This window comes from Schistocerca cancellata, chromosome 8 (genome assembly GCF_023864275.1).
Source record: "Schistocerca cancellata isolate TAMUIC-IGC-003103 chromosome 8, iqSchCanc2.1, whole genome shotgun sequence".
In the NCBI taxonomy this organism is placed as follows: Eukaryota; Metazoa; Arthropoda; class Insecta; order Orthoptera; family Acrididae; genus Schistocerca; species Schistocerca cancellata.
The window spans coordinates 338579287-338603814 of NC_064633.1; the positions used below are offsets into that span (position 1 = coordinate 338579287).

General features: G+C 46.8%; 1 protein-coding gene across 1 annotated transcript in view; it reads right to left on the minus strand.

Annotated features, from left to right (window-relative positions):
- Positions 1-24528, minus strand: part of LOC126094751 (paired box protein Pax-6) — a 244643-nt gene that overhangs the window by 68287 nt on the left and 151828 nt on the right. The window contains exon 4 of the mRNA XM_049909301.1: positions 9253-9408. Coding sequence (XP_049765258.1) covers positions 9253-9408 — 156 coding nt within the window. The remainder of the gene's footprint in view (positions 1-9252; positions 9409-24528) is intronic.

Below are 24528 nucleotides of genomic sequence, written 5' to 3' on the forward strand. Positions count from 1 at the left end.
TCTTACTTTAAAATCGGCACCACCTGATGCTCTGTACTACCGCCCACTCCCTAAAGTGCTCTTTTCCTACAGTGATAAGACCGTCCACATCTGGTACACCAGCTGTCCTCCCCTACACCGGCTTGTTCTGTAAACAAAGCCTGTCTCGAAATTGTTTGGCTGACGGGGTACATGCTTTCGTATTTCAGCCAGTAAAAAAGTTACTGGTATTATGAAACAGTGGAATACTTGCTCAGTCGTTTACTCTTACTTGTGGGAAACTTTATTCTGACAGCTGAACAGTTATTAAAGAGTTAGATTTGTTCACGTCTGGTTGCGACACGCTGTACGTTAGAGGTCTGCGTGTAGACTGGCTACACTTCATGTGCCGCCAGCCTGTGTTGTGTGGAGAATTCCCAGCGCTAGCGGACGATACTCGCGCGCCGTCAGCAGTAGTTGCAGACTTTGCCGCTCCAGTGCGCGGCGCTGTCTTCCGGCAGGTGCGATTCGCGAGCCGCCATGTTTGCCGACGCGTGGCGTCTTGGGCGCCAGCCGCTGCCGCCGCCACGGCGCCCACCGACGCCGATCGATGGCGGCTGCCGGCGCGCGGCGCTCCCCGTTGTGTTCTTCGGCGGGCCGCCGTGCCATCCGGCGCAGCAGTTCTCTTTAAGGGCGCCCCGGGCCAAAGAAATTAAACGAGATCTGCCCCGGCTGCCGGCTGCGGGCGACCGTGATAGGGGGAGGCGGCCCGTGTCTCTCAATTTGATTTTCATTCCTCCGGCCCTAATCGCCTCGGTGCTCGCTCTTCTACCGAGACAACCGCAGGGCGCCTTAGTCCCAGACACGCAGACTTACACCCGCACTGTCTCTTCTCACGACAACATTATCTTCCTAATCCAGATTTTCCCTCCCATGCTTTACGTCAAACTAACGAAGTTTAATGAAAGTATCTTCGCGCAAGATATGTGAATGATTCTGCTGTGCCGCGCGGGTTAGCCGAGCGGTCTTAGGCGCTGCAGTCATGTACTGTGCGGCTGATCCCGGCGGAGGTTCGAGTCCTCCCTCGGGCATGGGTATGTGTGTTTGTCCTTAGGATAATTTAGGTTAAGTAGTGTGTAAGCTTACGGAACTGATGACCTTAGCAGTTAAGTCCCATAAGATTTCACACGCATTTTTGATTCTGCTCTATCTGCAAGTTGGCTCTTCTGTAGAAAACAGTTCTCGCTTCCCGCGCCCGGGTTCCCGGGTTCGATTCCTGGCGGGGTCAGGGATTTTCTCTGCCTCGTGATGACTGGGTGTTGTGTGATGTCCTTAGGTTAGTTAGTTTTAAGTAGTTCTAAGTTCTAGGGGATTGATGACCATAGATGTTAAGTCCCATAGTGCTCAGAGCCATTTTTGTAGAAAACAGGAGCGGGTACGTGCAGTTGTTCCTCATTCAGTAAGTAAGAATACACAGGAGAAAATATAACGGAAACGCTGTATCTCCATATTAACGTCAGGTATCTTAAACGTAACTCCCGTTACTCTTCCATACCCTACGGATGACGATACTTTGTTGAGCAGCCGCTCGGAGTGGCCACGCGGTTCGAGGAGCCATGTCACGGACTGCGCAGTCCCTCCCGCCGGAGGTTCGAGTTCTCCCTCGGGCATGGGTGTGTGTGTGTTGTTCTTAGCATAACTTAGTTTAAGTAGTGTGTAAGTCTAGGGACCGATGACCTCAGCAGTTTGGTCCCTTAGGAATTCACACACATCTGAACATTTTTTTTTTTTTTTTTTTTAGTGAGTAAAATGTTCAAATATATGTGAAATCTAACGCGACTTAACAGCTAAGGTCATCAGTCCCTAAGCTTACACACTACTTAACCTAAATTATCCTAAGGACAAACACACACACCCTTGCCCGAGGGAGGACTCGAACCTCCGCCGGGACCAGCCGCACAGTCCATGACTACACCGCCCTAGACCGCTCGGCTAATCCCGCGCGGCATTTGGTGAACAGAGGCGCAAGTTTCTTTCCTTTTAAAACTCTGGCTAGCGAATTTCGCAATTCCCTGCAAAAGCCTTTCCTCTGGAGTAGAAATGTGGAAAGTACGGCACCACAACTTACGCCTAAGAAATGTAGCCACATGGCCTATGACCTATGACCTAAGAGTATACAGTGTGTCTGAGATCCGTACTCCCAGGTCGTAACATTGTAGCTTACATGAACACTGTCTCACGAAAAGTATCCGGAAAGTCGTATGTAAATTGGAACTGATCACTAGATGTCACGAGAAACGGACTAGGAGCCACAGAGTACTGTGTTATCAAATGAGAAACAGTATCAGCAGAGTGGGTCAGTCAGGAGGGCTCACTTCCAAAATGGTTCAAATGGATCTCAGCACTATGGGACTTAACATCTGAGGTCATCAGTCCCCTAGAACTTAGAACTACTTAAACCTAACTAGCCTAAGAACATCACACACATCTATGCCCGAGGCAGGATTCGAACCTGCGACCGTAGCGGTCGCTCGGCTCCAGACTGTAGCGCCTAGAACCGCACGGCCACTCCGGCCGGCTGTGGGCTCAGTGACCTCGAAAGTGGACTAGTCATTGGATGTCATCTGAGCAACAAATCCATCGGGGACATTTCAACCATTGTAAAGCTGCCGAATTCGACTTTTGGTAAAATGATCGGGAAGTGTAAACGCGAAGGAGTAACAACAGATGAACCAAGACAAGTCAAACCTAAGGCACTGACAGACAGGGCCTGTCGAGAATTGTGTAGGATGGTGGTAAAAGTCACATGAAATCAGCGGTAGGAGTCACTCCTGAGTTCCAAAATTCTGCCAGTTGGCCAGTTGGCACTATGGCTATGCGTAGGAAATCAAAAACTATGGTCTACATTTTCGAACAGCTCCTCAAATGACATACCTTACCGTAGCCAGTGGAAAGATAACCTTCAGTTACTGTAAAGAGCGACGCCATTGCACAGTGAATGATTTGAAACGAGTAATTTGGAGTGATGAATGACGCTGTATCCTGCCGGAATCCGATGGAAGGGTTAGGGTTTGGCGAATGCCTCCACATCGTTACCTGCCCGCCATCATGTGTAGTGCTAACAATGAAGTACAGCGGAGTTAGTATTACCGTACGGTGGTGTTTTTCGTTGTTAGAAAGTGGTTCCCTTACTGTGATTAAGTAAGCTCTAAATGCGTAAGTATATGAATACATGTTACATCATTGTGTACTGTGTACACCAGAGGAATAATTCGGACACTTCAGAGACGACGACTGTTTCTATCAGCATGCTTTGCAGCCTGTCATAAAGCAGTATCAGTGAGGCAATGGCTTGTGGATAATAACAGTTTTGAAATGGACTGACTTGCCGTAAGTCCTGACCTGGGTCCTACGGAAAACCTTTAGAATGAGAACGTCGATTTCGCTCCCTTGAGGAAGAATGGGCTCCCATTCCTCCGCAGACATCCAGACATCTCTTTGGAAGTGTCCCCAGCAGAACTGTAGCCCTTATAAAGACGGGGGCACACCCTTATTACTGCCACTGATAGTTGTTCACATACTTTTGGTCAGGTAGTGTACATACAGCTATATGCGTCTCCATGTCACCTTTGACATCTTCCGGAGCATCTCTGTGGTGACCATGATTAAAATTCTTTTGGGTACTGCACCGCTTCATTGTATAAAATACTACAATCAAAACCAATATTCCGATCGCAATGCAACGGCCTCCCTCAGGGAAAGACCGTTGTAATACGGTCGAAACGTTGGTTTTAATTATAGTATTTTGTACAATGAAGTCTTCGTAGCTTTGTCTGTAGCTATCCTTCGAAAGTTTTTCTCGTAACGTTTGCGCAATTCTTCACTAACCTCGTACCGATGTCGAGGCACACGAGACTTAATTATTCCCCATAGGAAGTTGTTTGTCTTGATAATGACCCATATTTGGGATGGCCGTTTCAATGAGGCTGGAGATGTTGATGAACCACACCCAGTACAGAAGCTTCGAAATTGTTCATCAAATCACGCACCTGAATAGCAAAGTGGACTAGGTTTCCGACCTGCTGTAAGCACACATAATCCATAGTCCCCTCGTTATTGAGCTGAGGGCTTGAGCATATTTGCAACATGTCCAGAAAAGAAATTCCATTCACGTACCCTTCAGACAAATATTGCCCAAACAGCCACAGTGATAACAACCAAGTCCATATTATAACATGAGACAGGGTCCTTTCGGCTCTTGGATATAATGGTGAACTTCCTTGGATCAGAAAATCACATTCCTTCTCATAAGAAAATAACAATCATGAGCGAGACATTGGATTTGGAAATTGTGTCAACAAAGGAGAGCAGACTGCAGCTTGGTGTTTCAGTTCATTGTCTCGTGCGTTATTGATCGCGGTACTTGAATGTTCATCTGCTATTTTGCAAATAGATGTCAGTGGAGACTGCTCATTTCTGAGGTATGGAGCTTTCTCGTCATTACCTTATAACAATTGGTGGTATTTTTTAACGATTTCACACTATATACTAGTGTTATTCAATCACATGCCTCGAAATGAATGCACAAAGAAAGAAATCTTCTTTCCATAGACAAAAATAAGCTCTAAGAAATCTTGTTTTCATAGACAAAAATAACCTTCCAGTGGTATGCAATAAACATATCGCAAGGCAGGGTTGACTCAGAATGAATAGTTAAACAAAATATAAACTCAGAAAGTGCATAAAATATATTCTGAAACACTATATTCATATGTCCCGCTATTTCCTAGTTTAATGAAGTTACATTTGAAAACGAAAGTCTCTTATTTTTACTGCTCCTATTCTTCTGTTTTTGGTTTCCCGACCGGTGGACTGGAATCAGTTTCAGTGACAGTTTTTTTTAACGTCAAAAGCATGATTTATGCCAGTGTCTAGCTCCTATTAACATTTTTTCGTGCAAAAAAATTTATTTTACGGATACAATACGAGGAAATACTAACGCGTAACGTTTCTGTTATACCATTCACCAGACGTATACAGAATATTTATTACCACTAAGACATAATTTTGAACACGGGGGTTCAGAAAATACCGGCGTATAGTTTCGATTGCAGCAAAGCTCTGCACAATGAATTCATTTCAAAATTTTAAAATCAATTTCCCGTTTGGTCCCATTTCATTACAATTCGTTAGAGTGCGGGCGAGAATCGAAACCGGCGAGGAGCGAACGTGCTAATTTATTATGGGTTATCGCGTTGCGGTATTGTATCTGCTTTCAAACGCGATATCATAATTATGACAATAAAACACGCATGACACCGATGTGAAAAAGGTACATGTTTTATTTTCAAAAATAAAAAGGCTGTAAAGGACTGAATGAATTTAATTGTGTCTCGGTTAATTTGAATATCTACGTACATAAAATGAAGAGTTTCCTGCATTGGACAATGTTACTGCTGGGTCTGGCTTCGTGGTTTATTTTTTATTGTTTCGTGTATTCCAAGTGTCAGTGTTAATTGAAAAATAAGTCACGGAGCGGAAAAGCGTTTTCGGAAAATCCGTACACTGTCCAGTATTATGAAGAATGTGTTATTACAGTTACGACTTAAGTGAAAAGCTAAAATTTTCTCTTCGTCTTAGCTAAGTACACAGGTGAAAGGCCATATTTGTTAAAATATTTATAGTCAAACATTATGTACGGGTCATACCTGTAGACCGCAAAAACTGCTGCAAAAAATATGTCGTGAATAATTAAGGAACAGACTGATGATACTAATTACTGTTATGTAAATAAACAAGAAATTAAAACGACGTCCTTGATCGGTCATTGCCTCCACATAACAGACTATAATATTCTCATTCGTCGTACAAGAATCGACAGGACCTCAATTCCTCCCGCTGTTAAGGCACAGAAAACAATTTTGAAGTGGAGATAGTACGTCAGACCATTATTCATTGCTGAACAACTATGCCAATTTTTCTGAAATCGTCCTTTCCGGCCATCGATTTTCTTACAGTCCCCAGATGCCATCTTTTAACTAACATCTGGTGATACCAAGCATAAATGCAGAGATTAAAATTGGTTGAAGCCAAAATTCGAGCACCTACACTCCGTTATCATCACACAAGTGCTGTCATCTGCACAATTCTCGTTAATGAACAAAGTTTGTGCTGTGGCACATCATGGATACAATAATCTGGACTATTTTGTGATGGGATATGAATGTTTAGTAGCTCGCTTCAGACGTGCTAATAGCTCATCACAGAGAAACTATAAAGCGTCCAAAATTGAATTTTTCAGTTAAAACGATCGCAGTTCGTCGATTTTATTTCTCGAGAACGTATGACCACTGCTGATGCCTACTTTGAAAGGCCTGAAAACTGTCATGCGCTAGATATTGTTGGTACTGCATGGTGAGGCCCGTACATCTCTGTAACAGTACACGGGCTTCGAAGTTAAAGCTCATCTATAGCTAAATCCACGTCTTATACTACTACTGCAATTCTGAGATGTCTCCAGTCTAGTATATTGTACACAGCAGGCCAAGTTGCATGCACTCAATGCTCGACATGCTTCTACGTTCCATTATTTAGCTCTAAAGTTACCAGTTAGTAAAGTAGTGAGACTTCTTTAGTCATGATATTGGGCAATGATGTGCGATGATTTATTATGAAGACTGTTCTGTTGGTGGTGTAACCTGATGTTCTTTTCAATAAAACCGGTTACACTTTATAAATGAGTGTCTGTACAACTGTGACGGTTTCTTATTAACATAAAAAGTTACGATCGTTGCCCACGGCGAGACTGACTGCCACCTGATGGCGTTGCGGTAACATGACGCGGTGAGGAAAGTATACGGGGTGATTTAGTTGCCCCTACCGATGTCGTTTTATGCAACCCGCAGTGTTATAATTACCTGCCGTTCGTGAACCACATGCGACATTTTCATGTTCTCTCGCTCACTACGTGCAAACTATTCGTCCTACAGAAAAAATGATCAAGATTCTATTGTAGGAAAGTTAATGTAGTTAAATTTCATACTGGGATACGTTTTCGATGAAGGCCATTGTTTAGAATTATTCAAGAAAAACTTACAAAAGTGACCTCCAAACGCACCTCCACTCTGCCAATCTGCCCTCACCGGTCTGGATTTCTAATATGTTCTTCAAGGCACTCGCTTCCACCACCGCAGAAAACTTAGCGACTGCGCGAATTATTTCACACATTTGATCTTCTTTGCTCTAACGCCCCTGGCTTAGTAGAGCAATTACATATTGTAAAATTGACTTTTGTGTAAGTTTTATCTGACTATTTTGTGAATTTTAACTGCATAAAATGAACTATCGTTGTATTCGTTAGGCCTTCTGACTACGAAACTGCTGTGCTTTTATGGTTTAAGTTTGGATCAAGTTTTCAATGTAATTAGTTTTAGCGTAGCATTTGCAAAAGTCGTTTTTCTTTCATTGCCATCAACGGGGCATTTAAATTAATAGTGTTATTGAAGTAGCGGACTATGCTAGTAGCGTAATTGAGCAATCAATAGAGACTAAAAAAAAAAAGGTCGAATATCTGGGATAGTTCGTGTTTGCAGGAATTATTATACAATGGTAGGAGGTGTAATGTTGTGTGTACCTCACTGCCTTTTTTTTAAAACTGATTTGTGCCTGATTTTACTCTGAGAAGCTCAGTAATCTATGTAAATACCATAAATGTAAATGTGATTCAAAAAGTACTTGAAGTGAAGTGAAGTCCAGCTGGACAGCAAGAAACTCTTTAGCGCGCAATCCCCGCAACGATAGTAGTTGTGAATCTTTGAGCAGTTTCCTTCATGAACTGTCAGGTTTCAGAGGGAGTGCCACGAACAAAATATCACAAATCTTGGTGAGGGATGAGTGCGGCGCTGGAGGTGCTTTTGAAGGTCACTTTTGTACACTTTTCTTGAATAAATTGAGAACCGTGGACTCCAGCCAAAATATATCCCAAGATAAAAATTAACCACATTAAATTTCCTACAAAAGGTCCCGGTTCATTTTTTCTGTAATACTAATAGTTTGTGCCTTGCGAAAGAGAGCATTTGCAGATTTTGCATGTGGCTTCTGAAGATCAGAGATAACATTGCGGGTTGCATAAAAAAGCCATCGGTAGGGGCAGCTGAATCACCCTGTATAAGTAGAGCTGAGACGAATAGGACTGATTCTAACGACGATAAGGACCTCAAATGGAGAAATTCACTGACATAAGCGATTTTGAGAAAGGGCTGATTGTTACGGCCTAGCACTTGGAAGAAGCTTTTCGGTAACAGTGAAGCTGGCGTACTATTCGCTTGCTACTGTCTTGGGTGCCAATGGAAAATGGATGAAGGACATTGAGACCTTCAGCAGTTGACAAGGCTCTTGATATTGAAGTGAGAAGCTTCCCCGCTCTGTGAAGCAGGACAGAGGGCGATCTGTGGCAGAACTGATGACGGATTGCAATGCTGGTGCACCCATAAGTATTCGGAGCTCACAGGTTAACGCACATTGTTGAGCATGGGGCTTCGCAGCGGATGATGCCCATGTATTTCCATGTTTACCCAACGGCACCGCCAATTACGTTCGCAGTGGGCACGGGAACATCGACATTGGACTATGGAGCAATTGAAGTGTGTAGCCTGGTCGGATCAATGACGTTTATAGTTACACCTGGTCGATGGTAGTGTCGGACCGTCATACAAGCGAACTGCTGCTCGAAATATTCAACATGCCACGAACGCAGCCTGGTGGGGACAGTGCCATTTATGGGGGATATTCACCTGGGCTTCTGTGGAGGTAAACGAAGGCTCTACAATAGCTGTGGACTAGGTCAACATTATTAGGGCCACACGCATCCTTTCATTCTTGATGTCGTCATCGACGACGAAGACAGCTTCCAGCACGATAACTGCCCGTGTCACAGGGCCAAAACGGTGCCACAGTGGTTTGAGGAGGATCAGAGTGAATTCACGTTGATGCTTGATCTGATCCCGACGGAAGATGTCTGGTACGCTATCGAGTGCCATCACCTCCGTGCCCACAAATCACAGGTCCGTAATTGCGTGATCTGTGCGTAGGCATTTGGTACCGCATAGCTCCGGAAACCTACTAAGCGCTTGTAGAATCCATGACATGCAGAATCGATGCTGTACTGCATTTCAAAGGTGGACCATCACGCTGTTAACTAGGTGGTCGTAATGTTTTGGTTCATCAGTGTGTTTAGAGGTCGTGAAAGATGGCACAGAAGCTGCAATTATAGCGCAAGGCGGCGCGTAGACATACCTTTCTCGAGGGAGTCGATCTGCTCGTTGGTAAAGGAGGTGCGGTTGCGCTGCAACTTCCGCTTGAGGCGCAGGCGCAACTGAGAGTCCTCGTCGCCCGACGAGTTGTGCTCCGAGTTGCCGTCAGACGTCGTCTCGTGTGACAGCTCCCCCGTCACTGCGGCACAAACCACACAACGTGCTCAGCGCAGGAGCGAGGTTGTTCAGTTGGCAGTACACTAGCAGAGAACCAGAGGCCAGGCCTCGCCACTGCATACTGTGTCACACGAACCTGAGTATGGAACATCTCGTGTGATGAATATGGTCTGACCACTGGTTCACTCCTCCATTAATCGTGGATCTCGAGCTTAATCTGAGATAGGAGCATTGCCTCTACTATATATAGCACAGATAATATTACGAAAAATGGTCATAAAGTTTTAATTACCTCATCGAAAAAACTGAATTATGCAATTAATTTTTTTATTTTCAGGCAGGAGATAGTTTGTCTTTGCACGTCTTAAAAAATAACCTCTTGCATCTCACTGTATACTTTTTATTGTAATGAAATCACATTTAATTTGTCAGTTCCAAAATCTAATGCAAAAATGTCATCTTTCTCAGTATTGGGGCAAGATGAATTTGACTACGGAGTAAGAATACAGTACTCACAAAATATATTTTTATTCATGGACAGTGTAGGGCTGTGTATTAATTAATTAAATATTAATATAAGTTGTATAGAATAATCATCGTGTTTTTCAACAGTAATGAAAGTCTTGTTACGACCAAATAAGTTTCGCTTTATTCCAAAGTATCTTCAGTGCAAGATTTTCTATTGTTTACTTCATTCTTACTGTTCTCCAAGTGTATGCGTTAGATTGTAGCACACAGCACTTTCACTGGATTAGATGGATTCACGTTTCTGAGTTTTGAAGAACCACTGTCATCTCGTCATTTCGTTGCACACATATATGGAAAAGAACTCAACCTCCTTTTTGTGGTATGGTATGGACAAGTTAATGTTCTGAGCATTGTTATTATAGATTTGGTACCACAACCTGATAGACACTATATGGTAGTGTCTTTTTGACCGTTTGAAATGATGTACAATTTTATCTATTTACGTATTAAGTCTACACAAAGGTATTTAAAAACCAACGAAGAGAAATATTTTAAATTTAAATTTTTAAATTAGATTTTTCGGTTATTCGTGATTAGATCTCCTGCCCCCTCGCGTGAAAGTATGCTGCGATGGTCAGTCAGCTATGGAAACGAACCCCAGCACGTTAAAACTATACGCCAGATCGGAACTCGGCCGTGTTGAGTGACCGCGTGGTTCGAGGCGTCATGTCACGGAATGCGCGGCCCTTCCCGCCGGAGGTTCGAGTCCTCCGTCGGACGTGTATGTGTGTGTGTGTGTGTGTGTGTGTGTGTGTGTGTGTGTTGTTCTTAGCATAAGTTAGTTTAAGTAGTGTGTAAGTCTAGGGACCTATGACCTCAGCAGTTTGGTCCCTTAGCAATTCACACACATTTGAACATTTTTTCGTAACTCGAATCCGGAACCTTCCTTTCGCTGGCATTGCTCTTAGCTACTGCGCTGTTATCAGGTGTTAGGTGGGGTAAGTTGGTTAAAATGCACAAATAACCACGCGCTCATAGCTAGTTGGGAGCGGAGCTCCGTAATGGAGAACTTCCGACCTATACTTATCCGGAAATTTTTATTCGATTCCTCATTCCCTACTCTTCTCTGACTCCGTGACTAAGTGACTCTCCGACTAAGTGAGTGTATTAGGCTGGACAATGGCGGAAGATGTGTGCTACGAAGGCCCACGTAGAGCGAATGAGCAGCGAGCTTACGATGAGGGAGGACCTGCCGCCCCATCCCCCGCCCCAACCCCCACCACTCTCCCCACGACTGGCAGCGAGCCTCATGTTTACTCGTGGCCTGCGCTGCCTTCTCTACTCTACCCCACTCTTCCACCGCGCGCCACTCGCGTGGCTGCGCCTGCAGCAGCGCGATACACACACACGCGCCTGTACGCTCGGCTGCCTGCCTTCAGGCGCTGCTCCGATCCAGCCGCCCCGCGTAATTAAAACTTGCAGACTCGCTTCGTCACGCTCGCGGCCGCGTGCGCGTCCGCTCCAGTCGCTCATAATATTGGCCACGGCTTTTTATTTTGCTACCGCAATTATTAATGGACTCTTTTCCGTGCTCGCTATATTGGAACAAATAGAGGACGGTGGTTTATTTTTCGTTCAGGATATGGCGTGATTAAAACGATTGTCGTGGAACAGAAACTGCTTCCGTTTCTGCGAATGCAAGGGGCAACCTTTTTCTCGGAGTTTCTCGGTTATCACTTTTGTAATTTAGAATGTGTAACGATATCTACAAACAGAAGACAATGTTATTTTACTTCGACACACAGAAAACCGCACAAGGGTACAACAGCTTTCGATGTTCCATGTGATATTGATATCAAGATCCTATGTACATAAGTGGTACCGAGTTTACAGGACAGATTTACAATTTTCACTGATCACGCACTGTGCCTTCAAAAGACAAAATAGTTTTAAAGTCATTATTGGTTCAAACGGCTCTGAGTACTATGGGACTTAACATCTGAGGTCATCAGTCCCCTAGAACTTAGAACTACTTAAACTTAACTAACCCAAGGACATCACACACATCCATGCCCGAGGCAGGATTCGAACCTGCGACCGTAGCGGTCACGCGGATCCGGACTGAAGCGCCTAGAACCGCACGGCCACTTCGGCCGGATAAAGTCATTATTGTTTGCAAAGGAAAGATAAACGAATTCAATTAAGTGAATAATAGGCTTTCACAACCAGCGTCGATTTGAATAAAATTTGGCCGCATCATTGAAGAACTTCAGCTTAATAGCTGATTTACTGTTTCATAATAAAGCGGTCTAACACTAAAAACGATTTTATTCGGACTGAGTATGTGGTAGATTCAACCGTACCTGGGAGCTGTATGTATCGAATTTTAAACTATGTTTAAATGATACTCTAAATGAAAGTAAAAAGCACCTGGTGCATGAATAATATCTTAGACGGCTTCCCCAACAACCTAGTATGGAAACGGGTAGGAAAGATGACAGTCTTGGAGAATCACAAAATCAGTGGACCCGTATGAAAGGAACTGGTCTACTACCTCTCACTTATTTAGATTTACCCCAATAGTTAGAGATAACGGAGGTCCGATACAAAGTCAGAGAGTGTCAGAATGTGAACTAAAGTCTCTCTGTCAGAACAAAACTTTACCTTTCCTGTGCGACTCGTAAGAATTATGCAGTTATGCACTGCAGCCGAAACATTCTAAAGCGAAACTATGTGCAATGTTCCCCAATAAGGAAATTAACACAATCGTTCACCTTATCGTTTACAGTCCGAATAATTTTCGGCAAATGGAAAATGAAGATGTAAGAGCGCACGTTTAATGCAGGTCTGTTCTAATTTTCAGGCTGCCAGTCACTGTATACTTAATTCAAGAACTATTCAAAAGTGGTTAAAATGGCTCTGAGCACTATGGGACTTAACATCTTAGGTCATCAGTCCTCTAGACTCAGAATTACTCAAACCTAAGTAACCTAAGGACATCACACACATCCACGTCCCAGGCAGGATTCGAAGCTGCGGCCGTAGCAGCCGCGTGGTCCGGACTGAAGCGCCTAGAACTGCTTGGCCACCGCGGCCGGCAAGAACTATTTTTACGGTAACGTCAGTACAGAGCGTTTGCATTTGGAAACATTCCATACGAATCAGAAATGGCGCTCCTTAACATTCATAGGTACAGAGAGATGTCGTTATACAGAAAGATTGTAAGAGCACGTGTTAGCGACAACATGTGGACGATCGGACACGTATCCTGTTGAATATATTTAGTCTGATGTGCCATGCGTAACTTCTTTTGAAGTGAAACCCGCCGCGCGGGATTAGCCGAGTGGTCTAGGGCGCTGCAGTCATGGACTGTGCGGCTGGTCCCGGCGGAGGTTCGAGTCCTCCCTCGGACATGGGTGTGTGTGTTTGTCCTTAGGATAATTTAGGTTAAGTAGTGTGTAAACTTAGTGACTGATGACGTTAGCAGTTAAGTCCCATAAGATTTCACACACATTTGAACATTTTGAAGTGAAGCCTTAGCATATCTTCTCAACTATAGGGGAAAGACAACTGACAACGAGTGAGATCGAAAAAAGTAAGTAAACTGTTTATTATTTCAAAGTATTCGTCATAAGTGTTGATATACGAGGGTTGTCCAGAAAGTAAGTCCCGACCGGTCATGAAATGGAAACCACAGTGAAAACCGGAAACGTTTTACTCGTATTTGCAACGGTTAGGTACACATTCCACCTTCTTCTCTACATAGTTGCCGCTCCAACTTCGAGTGTTGTTGAAGTGTTGTATCAACTTTCCAATATCCTCGCCATAGAAACCAGCCGCCTGCTGTGCTTTCGGCCAGTTATCTGCACTGGTCTGCGGCTCGTTGTCTGTGGAAAAATTTCGTTTTCATAGCCGACGGTTCTTGTGAGCAGAGATGAGACTCAGGGAGAGCCAATTACGGACTGTATTGTGGGTGATCAAACACTTCTCGTCGGAGACGCTGCAGGAGCGTCTTCACAGCCCCTGCAATGTGCGGTCGAGAATTAGCATAAAGAAGGAACTGCTCGACAGTTGTGTATTGTGGGCTGCATGACACAGGCGAAATCTCTAACCAGGCCCTCAAACATGGCGGGAGACGCTATACCCTACGAATCTTTACGTGCTCACTGCTCACTCAAAACTGCAAAGAGCGACACGACACGATCGATGGGCATACTAGAGACACTGCCCAACACATCTATGCAAAGTTTTATTGGATTTTCCATTTCGTGAACCATCGGAACTTACTTTCTAGCCGGCCGGTGTGGCCGAGCGGTTCTAGACGCTTCAGTCTGGAACCACGCGACCGTTACGGTCGCAGGTTCGAATCCTGCCTCGGGAATGGATGTGTGATGTCATTAGGTTAGTTAGGTTTAAGTAATTCTAAGTTCTAGGGGACTGATGACCTCAGATGTTAAGTCCCATAGTGCTGAGAGCCATTTGAACAATTTTTTTTTTTTTTTACTTTCTGGACAACCCTCGGCGGGCCGAGCGGTTTTAGGCGCTACAGTCTGGAACAGCGCGACCGCTATGGTCGCAGGTTCGAATCCTGCCTCGGACATGGATGTGTGTGATGTCCTTAGTTTAGTTAGGTTTACGTAGTTCTAAGTCTAGGAGACTGATGACCTTATAAGTTAACTCCTATAGAGCTCAGAGCCATGACAACCCTCGTATTTACCCACTGTGAGACAGTTAGGTCAATGTCTTTATGAAAAAACCTTTGCGGTTGCATGCGGAATCATGAATGCACCCAGGCTCGCATCTCTTCGTCCGAAGCAAATCGACGGCCACGAATGCTCCAGAAATTTGAAAATCGCATGGGTAGAAGTCTCGAGTGTGTGGAGGACGTGTAAGGGCTTCCCAGCGAAACTTCTGCAGCGTATTCGAAACAGCCTTTGCAACACATAGGCAGACCCACATGTTCCGATCCCTCCCAATGCGACTGTCATACTTTTGGATACCTGAGGAAAGACATTATTGGCTGTCGACTTCCTTTGTACGAAGAGGTGCACGCTTCGATACGATCATGCTTCCGTAGGCAGACGAAAACACTATTCCATGAAGTTATTGACCGTATTGTCTCGCAAGGGGATAAGTGTATTAACAATTACGGTGATTACACTAATGGCCATTAAAATTGCTACACCAAGAAGAAATGCAGAAGATAAACGGATATTCATTGGACAAAGATATTATACTAGAACTGACATGTGATTACATTTTCACGCAGTTTGGGTGCATAGACCCTGAGAAATCAGTACCCAGAACAAACACCTCTGGCCGTAATAACGGCCTTGATACGCCTCGGCATTGAGTCAAACAGAGCTTGGAAGACGTGTACAAGTACAGCTGCCCATGCAGCTTCAACACGGTACCACAGTTCATCAAGAGTAGTGACTGGCGTATTGTGACGAGCCAGTTGCTCGGCCACCATTGACCAGACGTTTCAATTGGAGAGAGATCTGGAGGATGAGCTGGTCAGGGCAGCAGTCGAACATTTTCTGTATCCACAAAGGCCCGTACAGGACCTGCAACATGCAGTCTGCATTATCCTGCTGAAATGTAGGGTTTCGCAGGGACCGAATGAAGGGTAGAGCCACCGGTCGTAACACATCTGAAATGTAACGTCCACTATTCAAAGTGCTGTCAATGCGAACAAGAGGTGACCGAGACGTGTAACCAATGGCACCCCATACCATCACGCCGGGTGATGTGCCAGTATGGCAATGACGAATACACGCTTCCAATGTTCACCGCGATATCGCCAAACACGGATGCGACCCTCAATATGCTGTAAACAGAACCTGGATTCATCCGAAAAATGACGTTTTGCCATTCGTGCATCCAGATTCGTCGTTGAGTACACCATCGCGGGCGCTCCTGTCTGTGATGCAGCGTCAAGGGTAACCGCAGCCATTGTCTCCGAGCTGATAGTCCATGCTGCTGCAAACGTCGACGAACTGTTCGTGCAGATGGTTGTTGTCTTGCAAACGTCCCCATCTGTACACTCAGGGTTCGAGACGTGGCTGCACGATCCGTTACAGCCATGCGCATAAGATGCCTGTCATCTCGACTGCTAGTGAAACGAGGCCGTTGGAATCGAGCACGGCGTTCCACATTACCCTCCTGAATCCACTGATTCCATAGTCTGCTAACAGTCATTCGATTTCGACCAACGCGAGCAGCAATATCTCGATACGATAAACCGCAATCGCGAGAGGCTACAATCCGACCTTTATCAAAGTCGGAAACGTGATGGTACGAATTTCTCCTCCTTACACGAGGCATCACAACAACGTTTCACCAGGCAACGCCGGTCACCTGCTGTTTGTGTATAAGAAATCGGTTGGAAACTTCCCTCATGTCAGCACGTTGTAGGTGTCGCCACCGACGCCAACCTTGTGTGAATGCTCTGAATAGCTAATCATTTGCATATCACAGCATCTTCTTCCTGTCGGTTAAATTTCGCGTCTGTAGCACGTCATCTTCGTGGTTTATCAATTTTAATGGCCAGTAGTGTAATATATAAACACACACCTTCATAAATGTATGACTAAATACAACAATATTCACTGCTAACCAAACAGTCATTATACTAGTATATACACTCCTGGAAATGGAAAAAAGAACACATTGACACCGGTGTGTCAGACCCACCATACTTGCTCCGGACACTGCGAGAGGGCTGTACAAGCAATGATCACACGCACGGCACAGCGGACACACCAGGAACCGCGGTGTTGGCCGTCGAATGGCGCTAGCTGCGCAGCATTTGTGCACCGCCGCCGTCAGTGTCAGCCAGTTTGCCGTGGCATACGGAGCTCCATCGCAGTCTTTAACACTGGTAGCATGCCGGGACAGCATGGACGTGAACCGTATGTGCAGTTGACGGACTTTGAGCGAGGGCGTATAGTGGGCATGCGGGAGGCCGGGTGGACGTACCGCCGAATTGCTCAACACGTGGGGCGTGAGGTCTCCACAGTACATCGATGTTGTCGCCAGTGGTCGGCGGAAGGTGCACGTGCCCGTCGACCTGGGACCGGACCGCAGCGACGCACGGATGCACGCCAAGACCGTAGGATCCTACGCAGTGCCGTAGGGGACCGCACCGCCACTTCCCAGCAAATTAGGGACACTGTTGCTCCTGGGGTATCGGCGAGGACCATTCGCAACCGTCTCCATGAAGCTGGGCTACGGTCCCGCACACCGTTAGGCCGTCTTCCGCTCACGCCCCAACATCGTGCAGCCCGCCTCCAGTGGTGTCGTGACAGGCGTGAATGGAGGGACGAATGGAGACGTGTCGTCTTCAGCGATGAGAGTCGCTTCTGCCTTGGTGCCAATGATGGTCGTATGCGTGTTTGGCGCCGTGCAGGTGAGCGCCACAATCAGGACTGCATACGACCGAGGCACACAGGGCCAACACCCGGCATCATGGTGTGGGGAGCGATCTCCTACACTGGCCGTACACCACTGGTGATCGTCGAGGGGACACTGAATAGTGCACGGTACATCCAAACCGTCATCGAACCCATCGTTCTACCATTCCTAGACCGGCAAGGGAACTTGCTGTTCCAACAGGACAATGCACGTCCGCATGTATCCCGTGCCACCCAACGTGCTCTAGAAGGTGTAAGTCAACTACCCTGGCCAGCAAGATCTCCGGATCTGTCCCCCATTGAGCATGTTTGGGACTGGATGAAGCGTCGTCTCACGCGGTCTGCACGTCCAGCACGAACGCTGGTCCAACTGAGGCGCCAGGTGGAAATGGCATGGCAAGCCGTTCCACAGGACTACATCCAGCATCTCTACGATCGTCTCCATGAGAGAATAGCAGCCTGCATTGCTGCGAAAGGTGGATATACACTGTACTAGTGCCGACATTGTGCATGCTCTGTTGCCTGTGTCTATGTGCCTGTGGTTCTGTCAGTGTGATCATGTGATGTATCTGACCCCAGGAATGTGTCAATAAAATTTCCCCTTCCTGGGACAATGAATTCACGGTGTTCTTATTTCAATTTCCAGGAGTGTAATAACGGCTATGCGCAATGGTTGCTAATGTCATTTAGTCAGGACGGACATATTGTGACATTTCGACTTGAGAATGGTTACGAGGACGAACTCACAAAAGTGAAATAAATGAACACTAATTTACAGTAAAATTGCGGAAATTTTTCTCAAAAAGGTTGCGTATGTAGCGGGAATGAAGCGAGTACGCGGTTGTACTCGGGAACTCGTGTACTCGCTCTCCTTTCTATGTGGGAGGAGTCCACTTGTACTCGACGACACACTCGAGTGAAGAGGGGGCAGCGGCAGAGACTCAAGAGTTGAATCACGGAGACGGCCCCAGTTCGGTGATTACGTCACAGGACTCACCGGCAAGCTTAAAGCGAGTACACGCCGCTAATTTTTGATCTCTACTGGGCTCGGTATCACAACAGCACGGGAAGGCCGCACCGAAGTGTGCAGATGGCGGCAGGGGTGGCAGCAATTCGCCGAACGCCGCTGGCACGGCGTGGCGCGTGCGCTGTGCTGGACCACCCTGATGCCTTCAGCAGCCGCCGTGAGGGGGCGGGGCTGGGCGGCGCGGGGTAGTGGTGGGGGGCGTTGACCGCGCCGCCGACACACGTCTTCAGGCAGCGGGCTTTCGTGAGCACGGATCACCGCGATGACTTAAGCTGGATCCCCACGCGCAACTAAAGTCACGCCACTCGACAGATGCCAGCGAAGCTGCACAGGGGGAAACCTCCCGATTCAGATGGCGCCACTCAAATGACGCCACGTTATGCCGTGCCACTACATAGATAGTTGCTCAGAAAACTTCGGGTAACACCTTTCAGGGCGGACACTAGAAGAAATTCTTGAAGCCTCTACGTATCTGCGTTCGATCATCCTAATTTAGATTTTCTATGATTTCCCTAAATCAAATGGCTCCAACCACTATGGGACTTAACAGCTGAGGTCATCAGTCCCCTGGACTTAGAACTACTTAAGCCTAACTAACATAAGGACATCACACACATCCAAGCCCGAGGCAGGATTCGAACCTACGACCGTAGCAGCAGCGCGGTTCCGGACTGAAGCCCCTAGAACTGCTCGGCCACAGCGGCCGGCTTTCCCTAAATCACTCCATGCTAATGCCTTTGAAAGGGGACGACCGATTTCGTCCCCTATCCTTGACACAGTCCGACCTAGTGCTCCGTCTCTAAGGATCTCGTTGTCGACCGGACTTTAAACGCTAATCTTCCTTCCTTTCTTTTATGTATCTGTTCGCCTCCTTAGCTGAGTGTTAGTGTTGATGACTGCCGTGCGGAGAGCCGGGTCCAAATCCAGGTACTGCTGGGGATATTTCATTGGTGGCGGATCAACTAAAACAAAATAAATATGCGTAACTAATTCTTTGTTTGTACAAGAGCGTGCTGGAAAGTAATGCCTCCGATTGTTTGTGTGAAAACTCAAAGCCGTGCGAACCTTGACAAGACGCCTCAGACCGCACGGCTACCCTGCGCGGCCTCATAGATTCGAACCTTAACGCGAGTGTTAAGGGATGCTTCGTGAGCTCAAATGGGGGTCCCTGGAGGGAAGATGACTACTGAGTAAATTTATAGAGATGGCGTCTGAAGGTGACTGCAGACCCATTCGACTGTTGCTAACGTAAATTTCTTGTAAGGATCACGAAGATAATAAAAATTAGTGCCCGTACGGAGGGATATAGACAGTGATTTTCCCCGCGCTCTATTTATGAGTGGAATAGGAAAGGAAATGACTTGTAGTTGTATAAGGTACCCACCGCCATGCACCTAACGGCGGCTTGCGGAGTTTGTACTCAGATGTAGGCGTAGAATGAGAAAGGGGAAGCCCTCTTCCCGTCAGATGATGATGATGTTTGGTTTGTGGGGCGCTCAACTGCGCGGTTATCAGCGCCCGTACAAGTTTCCAACCTTTGCTCCGTCGAATTTCGCCACTTCCCTGGATGATGATGAAAAAACACCCAGTCATCTCGAGGCAGGCGAAAATCCCTAACCCCGCCGGGAATCGAACCCGGGACCCCGTGCTCGGGAAGCGAGAACACAACCGTGAGACCACGAACTGCGGACGGTTCCCGTCAGATCACCAAAGACTATCAGCCATAGATAGCACAAGGATGGGTGACGATCCGGGTCTGTCGAGCGCGATTGGGGAGAAGGGTGTATTACACGCGCAAAGTTGCTCCCATCAGCCACCGCGCCGGGTGTCAACTTCTTTGCGCGAGTAATGATTCAAATGGCTCTGAGCACTATGGGACTTAACATCTGAGGACATCAGACCCCTAGAACTTAGAACTACTTAAACCTAACTAACCTAAGGACATCACACACACCCATGCCCGAGGCAGGATTCGAACCTGCGACCGTAGCGGTCGTGCAGTTCCAGACTGAAGCGCCTAGAACCGCTCGGCCACACCGACCGGCGCGCGAGTAATACTCAGCCCTTATGAGACCAATCGAGGAGCTGCTTGTTTGAGAAGCAGTGTCTTCGGTGATGAAAGCTGACAATGGCCGGTAGAGCGGTGTGCTGACCGCATGCCCCTCCACATCCGCATTCTGTGACGCGGGTGAGGATGACATGGCTCTCGGTCGGTACCATAAGGTCTTCCTAGGCCTATTCGGACCGTTAGTTTTTTTCTATCATATGTGGTAGTTCCCACTTCACTAGCTTCCAGTTAAACCACTCTGTAAACGGCAAAAGAAAACTGTCCGGACAGCGCGTCTCGCGAGAAGAGAAGAGCGACGAATTTAGAAACACGGCGCATCCGGAAGCGTACAGTAGTATTTTCTACATGTCATTCGTGAACGCGATCGGAAGTACTGCGCACATACAAGATAGCGCGGCTCGTGAAGTAAAAATTTGGTGGTTGTAGCTGACCCCATTTGTGCGACACTCGGAGCTGTCACTTGTAGCCTAGGAGTAATTTCCTGAGAGGGTTCTGGTAGCGGGGCTGACCTCGCCGGTACCTGGGGAGGCCATCCGTCTTCCCGGCGACAGCTGCTTTAATTAATGCCCGGCCCGGGGCTACGACTGAGGCGGCCGAGCCGTTTTTGTGGGCCGCTGCCGCCGCAATTAAACGCCACGCCGCCCAACAATTAGATTGTTCTGCGGCCGCCGCGATAAGAATCGCCGAGTGGATAGTGTCTGGCCGTGAGCCGCATTACTGCCTATACCGGCTAATGGACGGCGGGTGCCGTTCCGATACGCGTGGCGGAAGACGGTGACACGTACCGCTACACTAGAAGAGCGCTTTCTTCCAAAAAACGTTTGAGTGCTCCGGGCTGAACACTGGATCGGGGACAATTCCGAGTCACGTCAGTGCCAGCAGCGCACAATACGCTCCGTAGCTGTGGACCCGGTTCCAAATGTCTATCGCCTGCATTGTCCTTTGCAATGTTCGTTCGGAAACAACACTCATGCTCATAAATTAATGATAATGCTGATACCTGATGAAACAACGCTCTGGTTGGCGGTTGGCGGGTTTAAATCACCTCAGGGTATGACCATGCAGTGCATTTGACCTGCGGTCGTCGCACGGTGGCGCTGGCAGCAGTCCACTTACGCAGAGGTGTGTTGGTGCATGTCGGAGTACGGTGCAGTACTCAAGTGTGCAGACGTTTTCAGATGTGCTAATGGTGACTGTGTGTTGAAAATGGCTCAAAGAACACATATTGATGACGCTTTGAGGGGTAGGATACTAGGGTGACTGGAGGCTGGTCAAACGCAGCATCGTCGCATGGGCCCACCGTGTGCCACAAAGTGTGATCTCATGATTATGGCAATGATTCCAACAGACAGGAAACGTGTCCAGAGGACGTCCACAGTGTACAACACCACAAGAAGACCGATATCTCACCATCAGTGCCCGCAGACGGCAACGGAGTACTGCAGGTGGCCTTGCTCGGGACCCTACCTCAGCCACTGGAACAGTTGCCTCCAGACACACAGTCTACTGAACAGACATGGTTTATTCGCCCGGAGACCTGCAAGGTGCATTCCACTGACCCCTGGTCAAAGGAGAGCCCGTAAGGCCTGGTGTCAATAACACAGTACATGGTCATTGGACCAGTGGTCCCAGGTTATGTTCATGGACGAGTCCAGGTATAGTCTGAACAGTGATTCTCGCCGGGTTTTTGTCTGGCGTGAACCAGGAACCAGATACCAACCCCTTAATGTCCTTGAAAGGGACCTGTATGGAGGTCGTGGTTTGATGGTGTGGGGTGGGATTATAAATGGTGCACGTACACCCCTGCATGTCTTTGACAGAGGAACTGTAACAGGTCAGGTGTATCGGGACGTCATTTTGCACCAGTATGTCCGCCTTTTCAGGGGTGCATTTGGTCACTGCACGCCTTCGAACCCATACCACACTTCAGGAGCTCTGACAGACACTGGTGCAAGAATGGGAGGGAATACCACAGCAGCTGCTCAGCCACCTGATCCAGAGTAGGCCAAGCCATTGTGTACATGTGCATGGTGATCATATCCCATATTGATGTCGGGGTACATGCCCAGGGAACAGTGGCGTATTGTAGTACATGTGTTTCGGGACGGTTTTTTCAACTTATCACCAATACCGTGGACTTACAGATCTGTGTCGTGTGTGTTCCCTACGTGCCTATGCCATTAGCGCCAGTTTTGTGTAGTGCCACGATGTGTGGCACCACATTCTGCAATTATCCTTAATTTATGAGCCTGAGTGTAGTTAGGATAGATCGGCATTCACTGACCTGTCGAGTTTCAAACCGATTGTCAGGCGCAAGATTCGTATCCAGTCATTGTCAAATAGTATCTTTTTACGATCGTTTATTATGCACCATATTACAAGGCTGTGAGCGGAACACCGTTCCTTGGGAACACTTTGGACAGACTCCGTTGGTACGCCAGTAAATCGGGCGATTTGATTCACTGCATGGTCATGGGTCCACCTGTAATGTCTCTTGCAGCGGTCTCTCCGCGATATTTTCAGAAATTTTATAAATTATATAACTATTACATATCTCGAAATATCTCTTCTTATCTTACCGATTATCAATGCAAAGTAGTTTCAAGCCCAATTATTCCTTGGAGCGTCCAATCGCGATATCTCATTTCTATCACGTTCCCACATCGACCTATCTCACTGTGCTGATTCCATACAACCGTCTATACAGACACATTACTTCACTACCATGACTTACGTCGCGGTAGGGTCACGTGATGGCCGAGTGCGGGGTGGTTATAACTAAAGTGCAGCTAATCAATGAAGTCCAGTGCGGCCTTAACTATCGTAAGGCAGCGAATCAAAATAAAATGGTTCAAGTGGCTCTGAGCAGTATGGGACTTAACATCTGATGTCATCAGCTCCCTAGACTTAGAACTACTTAAACCTGACTAACGTAAGGACATCCCACACATCCATGCCCGAGGCAGGATTCGAACCTGCGATCGTAGCAGCAGCGCGGTTCCGGACTGAAGCGCCTAGAACCGCTCGGCCACAACGGCCGACTACAGCGAATCATGATAGATATGCTAATGCGTTAATGTGGAACCGATTTTCCGTGAACAGAGACACAAACACGTGTTAACTTATTACAGCACAACTCACGACTGTGCAGTTGCATCGATGTGCCGCTTGGACTAGAAGCAGCTTATAGACCAAGGTCAAAGATATTGTGTCTACGCAAGCCTGCAGGGTTGCCACATGTTGCAAGGAAAATCAGTCTCATTACTTTATTGTCGCACCTCGTATGCTATGTATGAAATTATGCCAATCTGGCGGGGCTCCGTGGCTGGGCTCCGTCCCGTCAGCTGAGTCAACAACCAGAAAGAAAGCATATAGAGATGGGTTACACCTGTAAGATTCTGTGACGAAGAAACGACCAAAGACTGTGCGGTTGATTATGACGCAGATAAAATCAGGTTTCGGAGAATCAGGATCGTGTTCCAGAGGAGCATGCGGGTTTTGTCTACCACATACTTTCAAATTATGCGTATTCACTGTGCCACTGAAGTAAAATGTCGCTTCGTCAGAGAACACAAGTCTCTCTGCGAAACCTTCCACCTCCATCCGTGCTTGAAAATCAACGCATCATCATCTCCGTTTTGGATTATCGGCTGGTTTTAGAGCCGGCAACACTTGAATCCTGTAACCCTTGAACCGCAGACCCTTGCACAATATACGACACAACTTACATTGCGCCACATTCACTTCTCTGATGGTACAATGCGTTCATTTCTTGCATGTTCCGTCGCAGATCGTACGATAGTTCTAGAAACCTTCACCACTTCAATATCGACGGACAGCCATCCTATGGTTCTCTTCTTGCATATGCACCCTGCCCCTCCGAATTCCTTTGCCAACCAGCAGTGTTGTGACTGTGAGATGCACTTCACCGAATTTGGTCCAACAACAACTTTGAACAACGATTATTGATGATGTTTTTGCGTATTCTATGACACAATACGGCTTTTCTATCGCACGTGCCACCATTTCGCCTAATAACGCCAGCGAATAACAACAGCATCGACTTTCCAGTGTTACATTATTACCAGCTAAACTGTGAAAGTTAACGTTTCAGTCTATAAGTGTATTTCTGAAACAGAGTCGTTACTGTATTCCCTTTTTGTC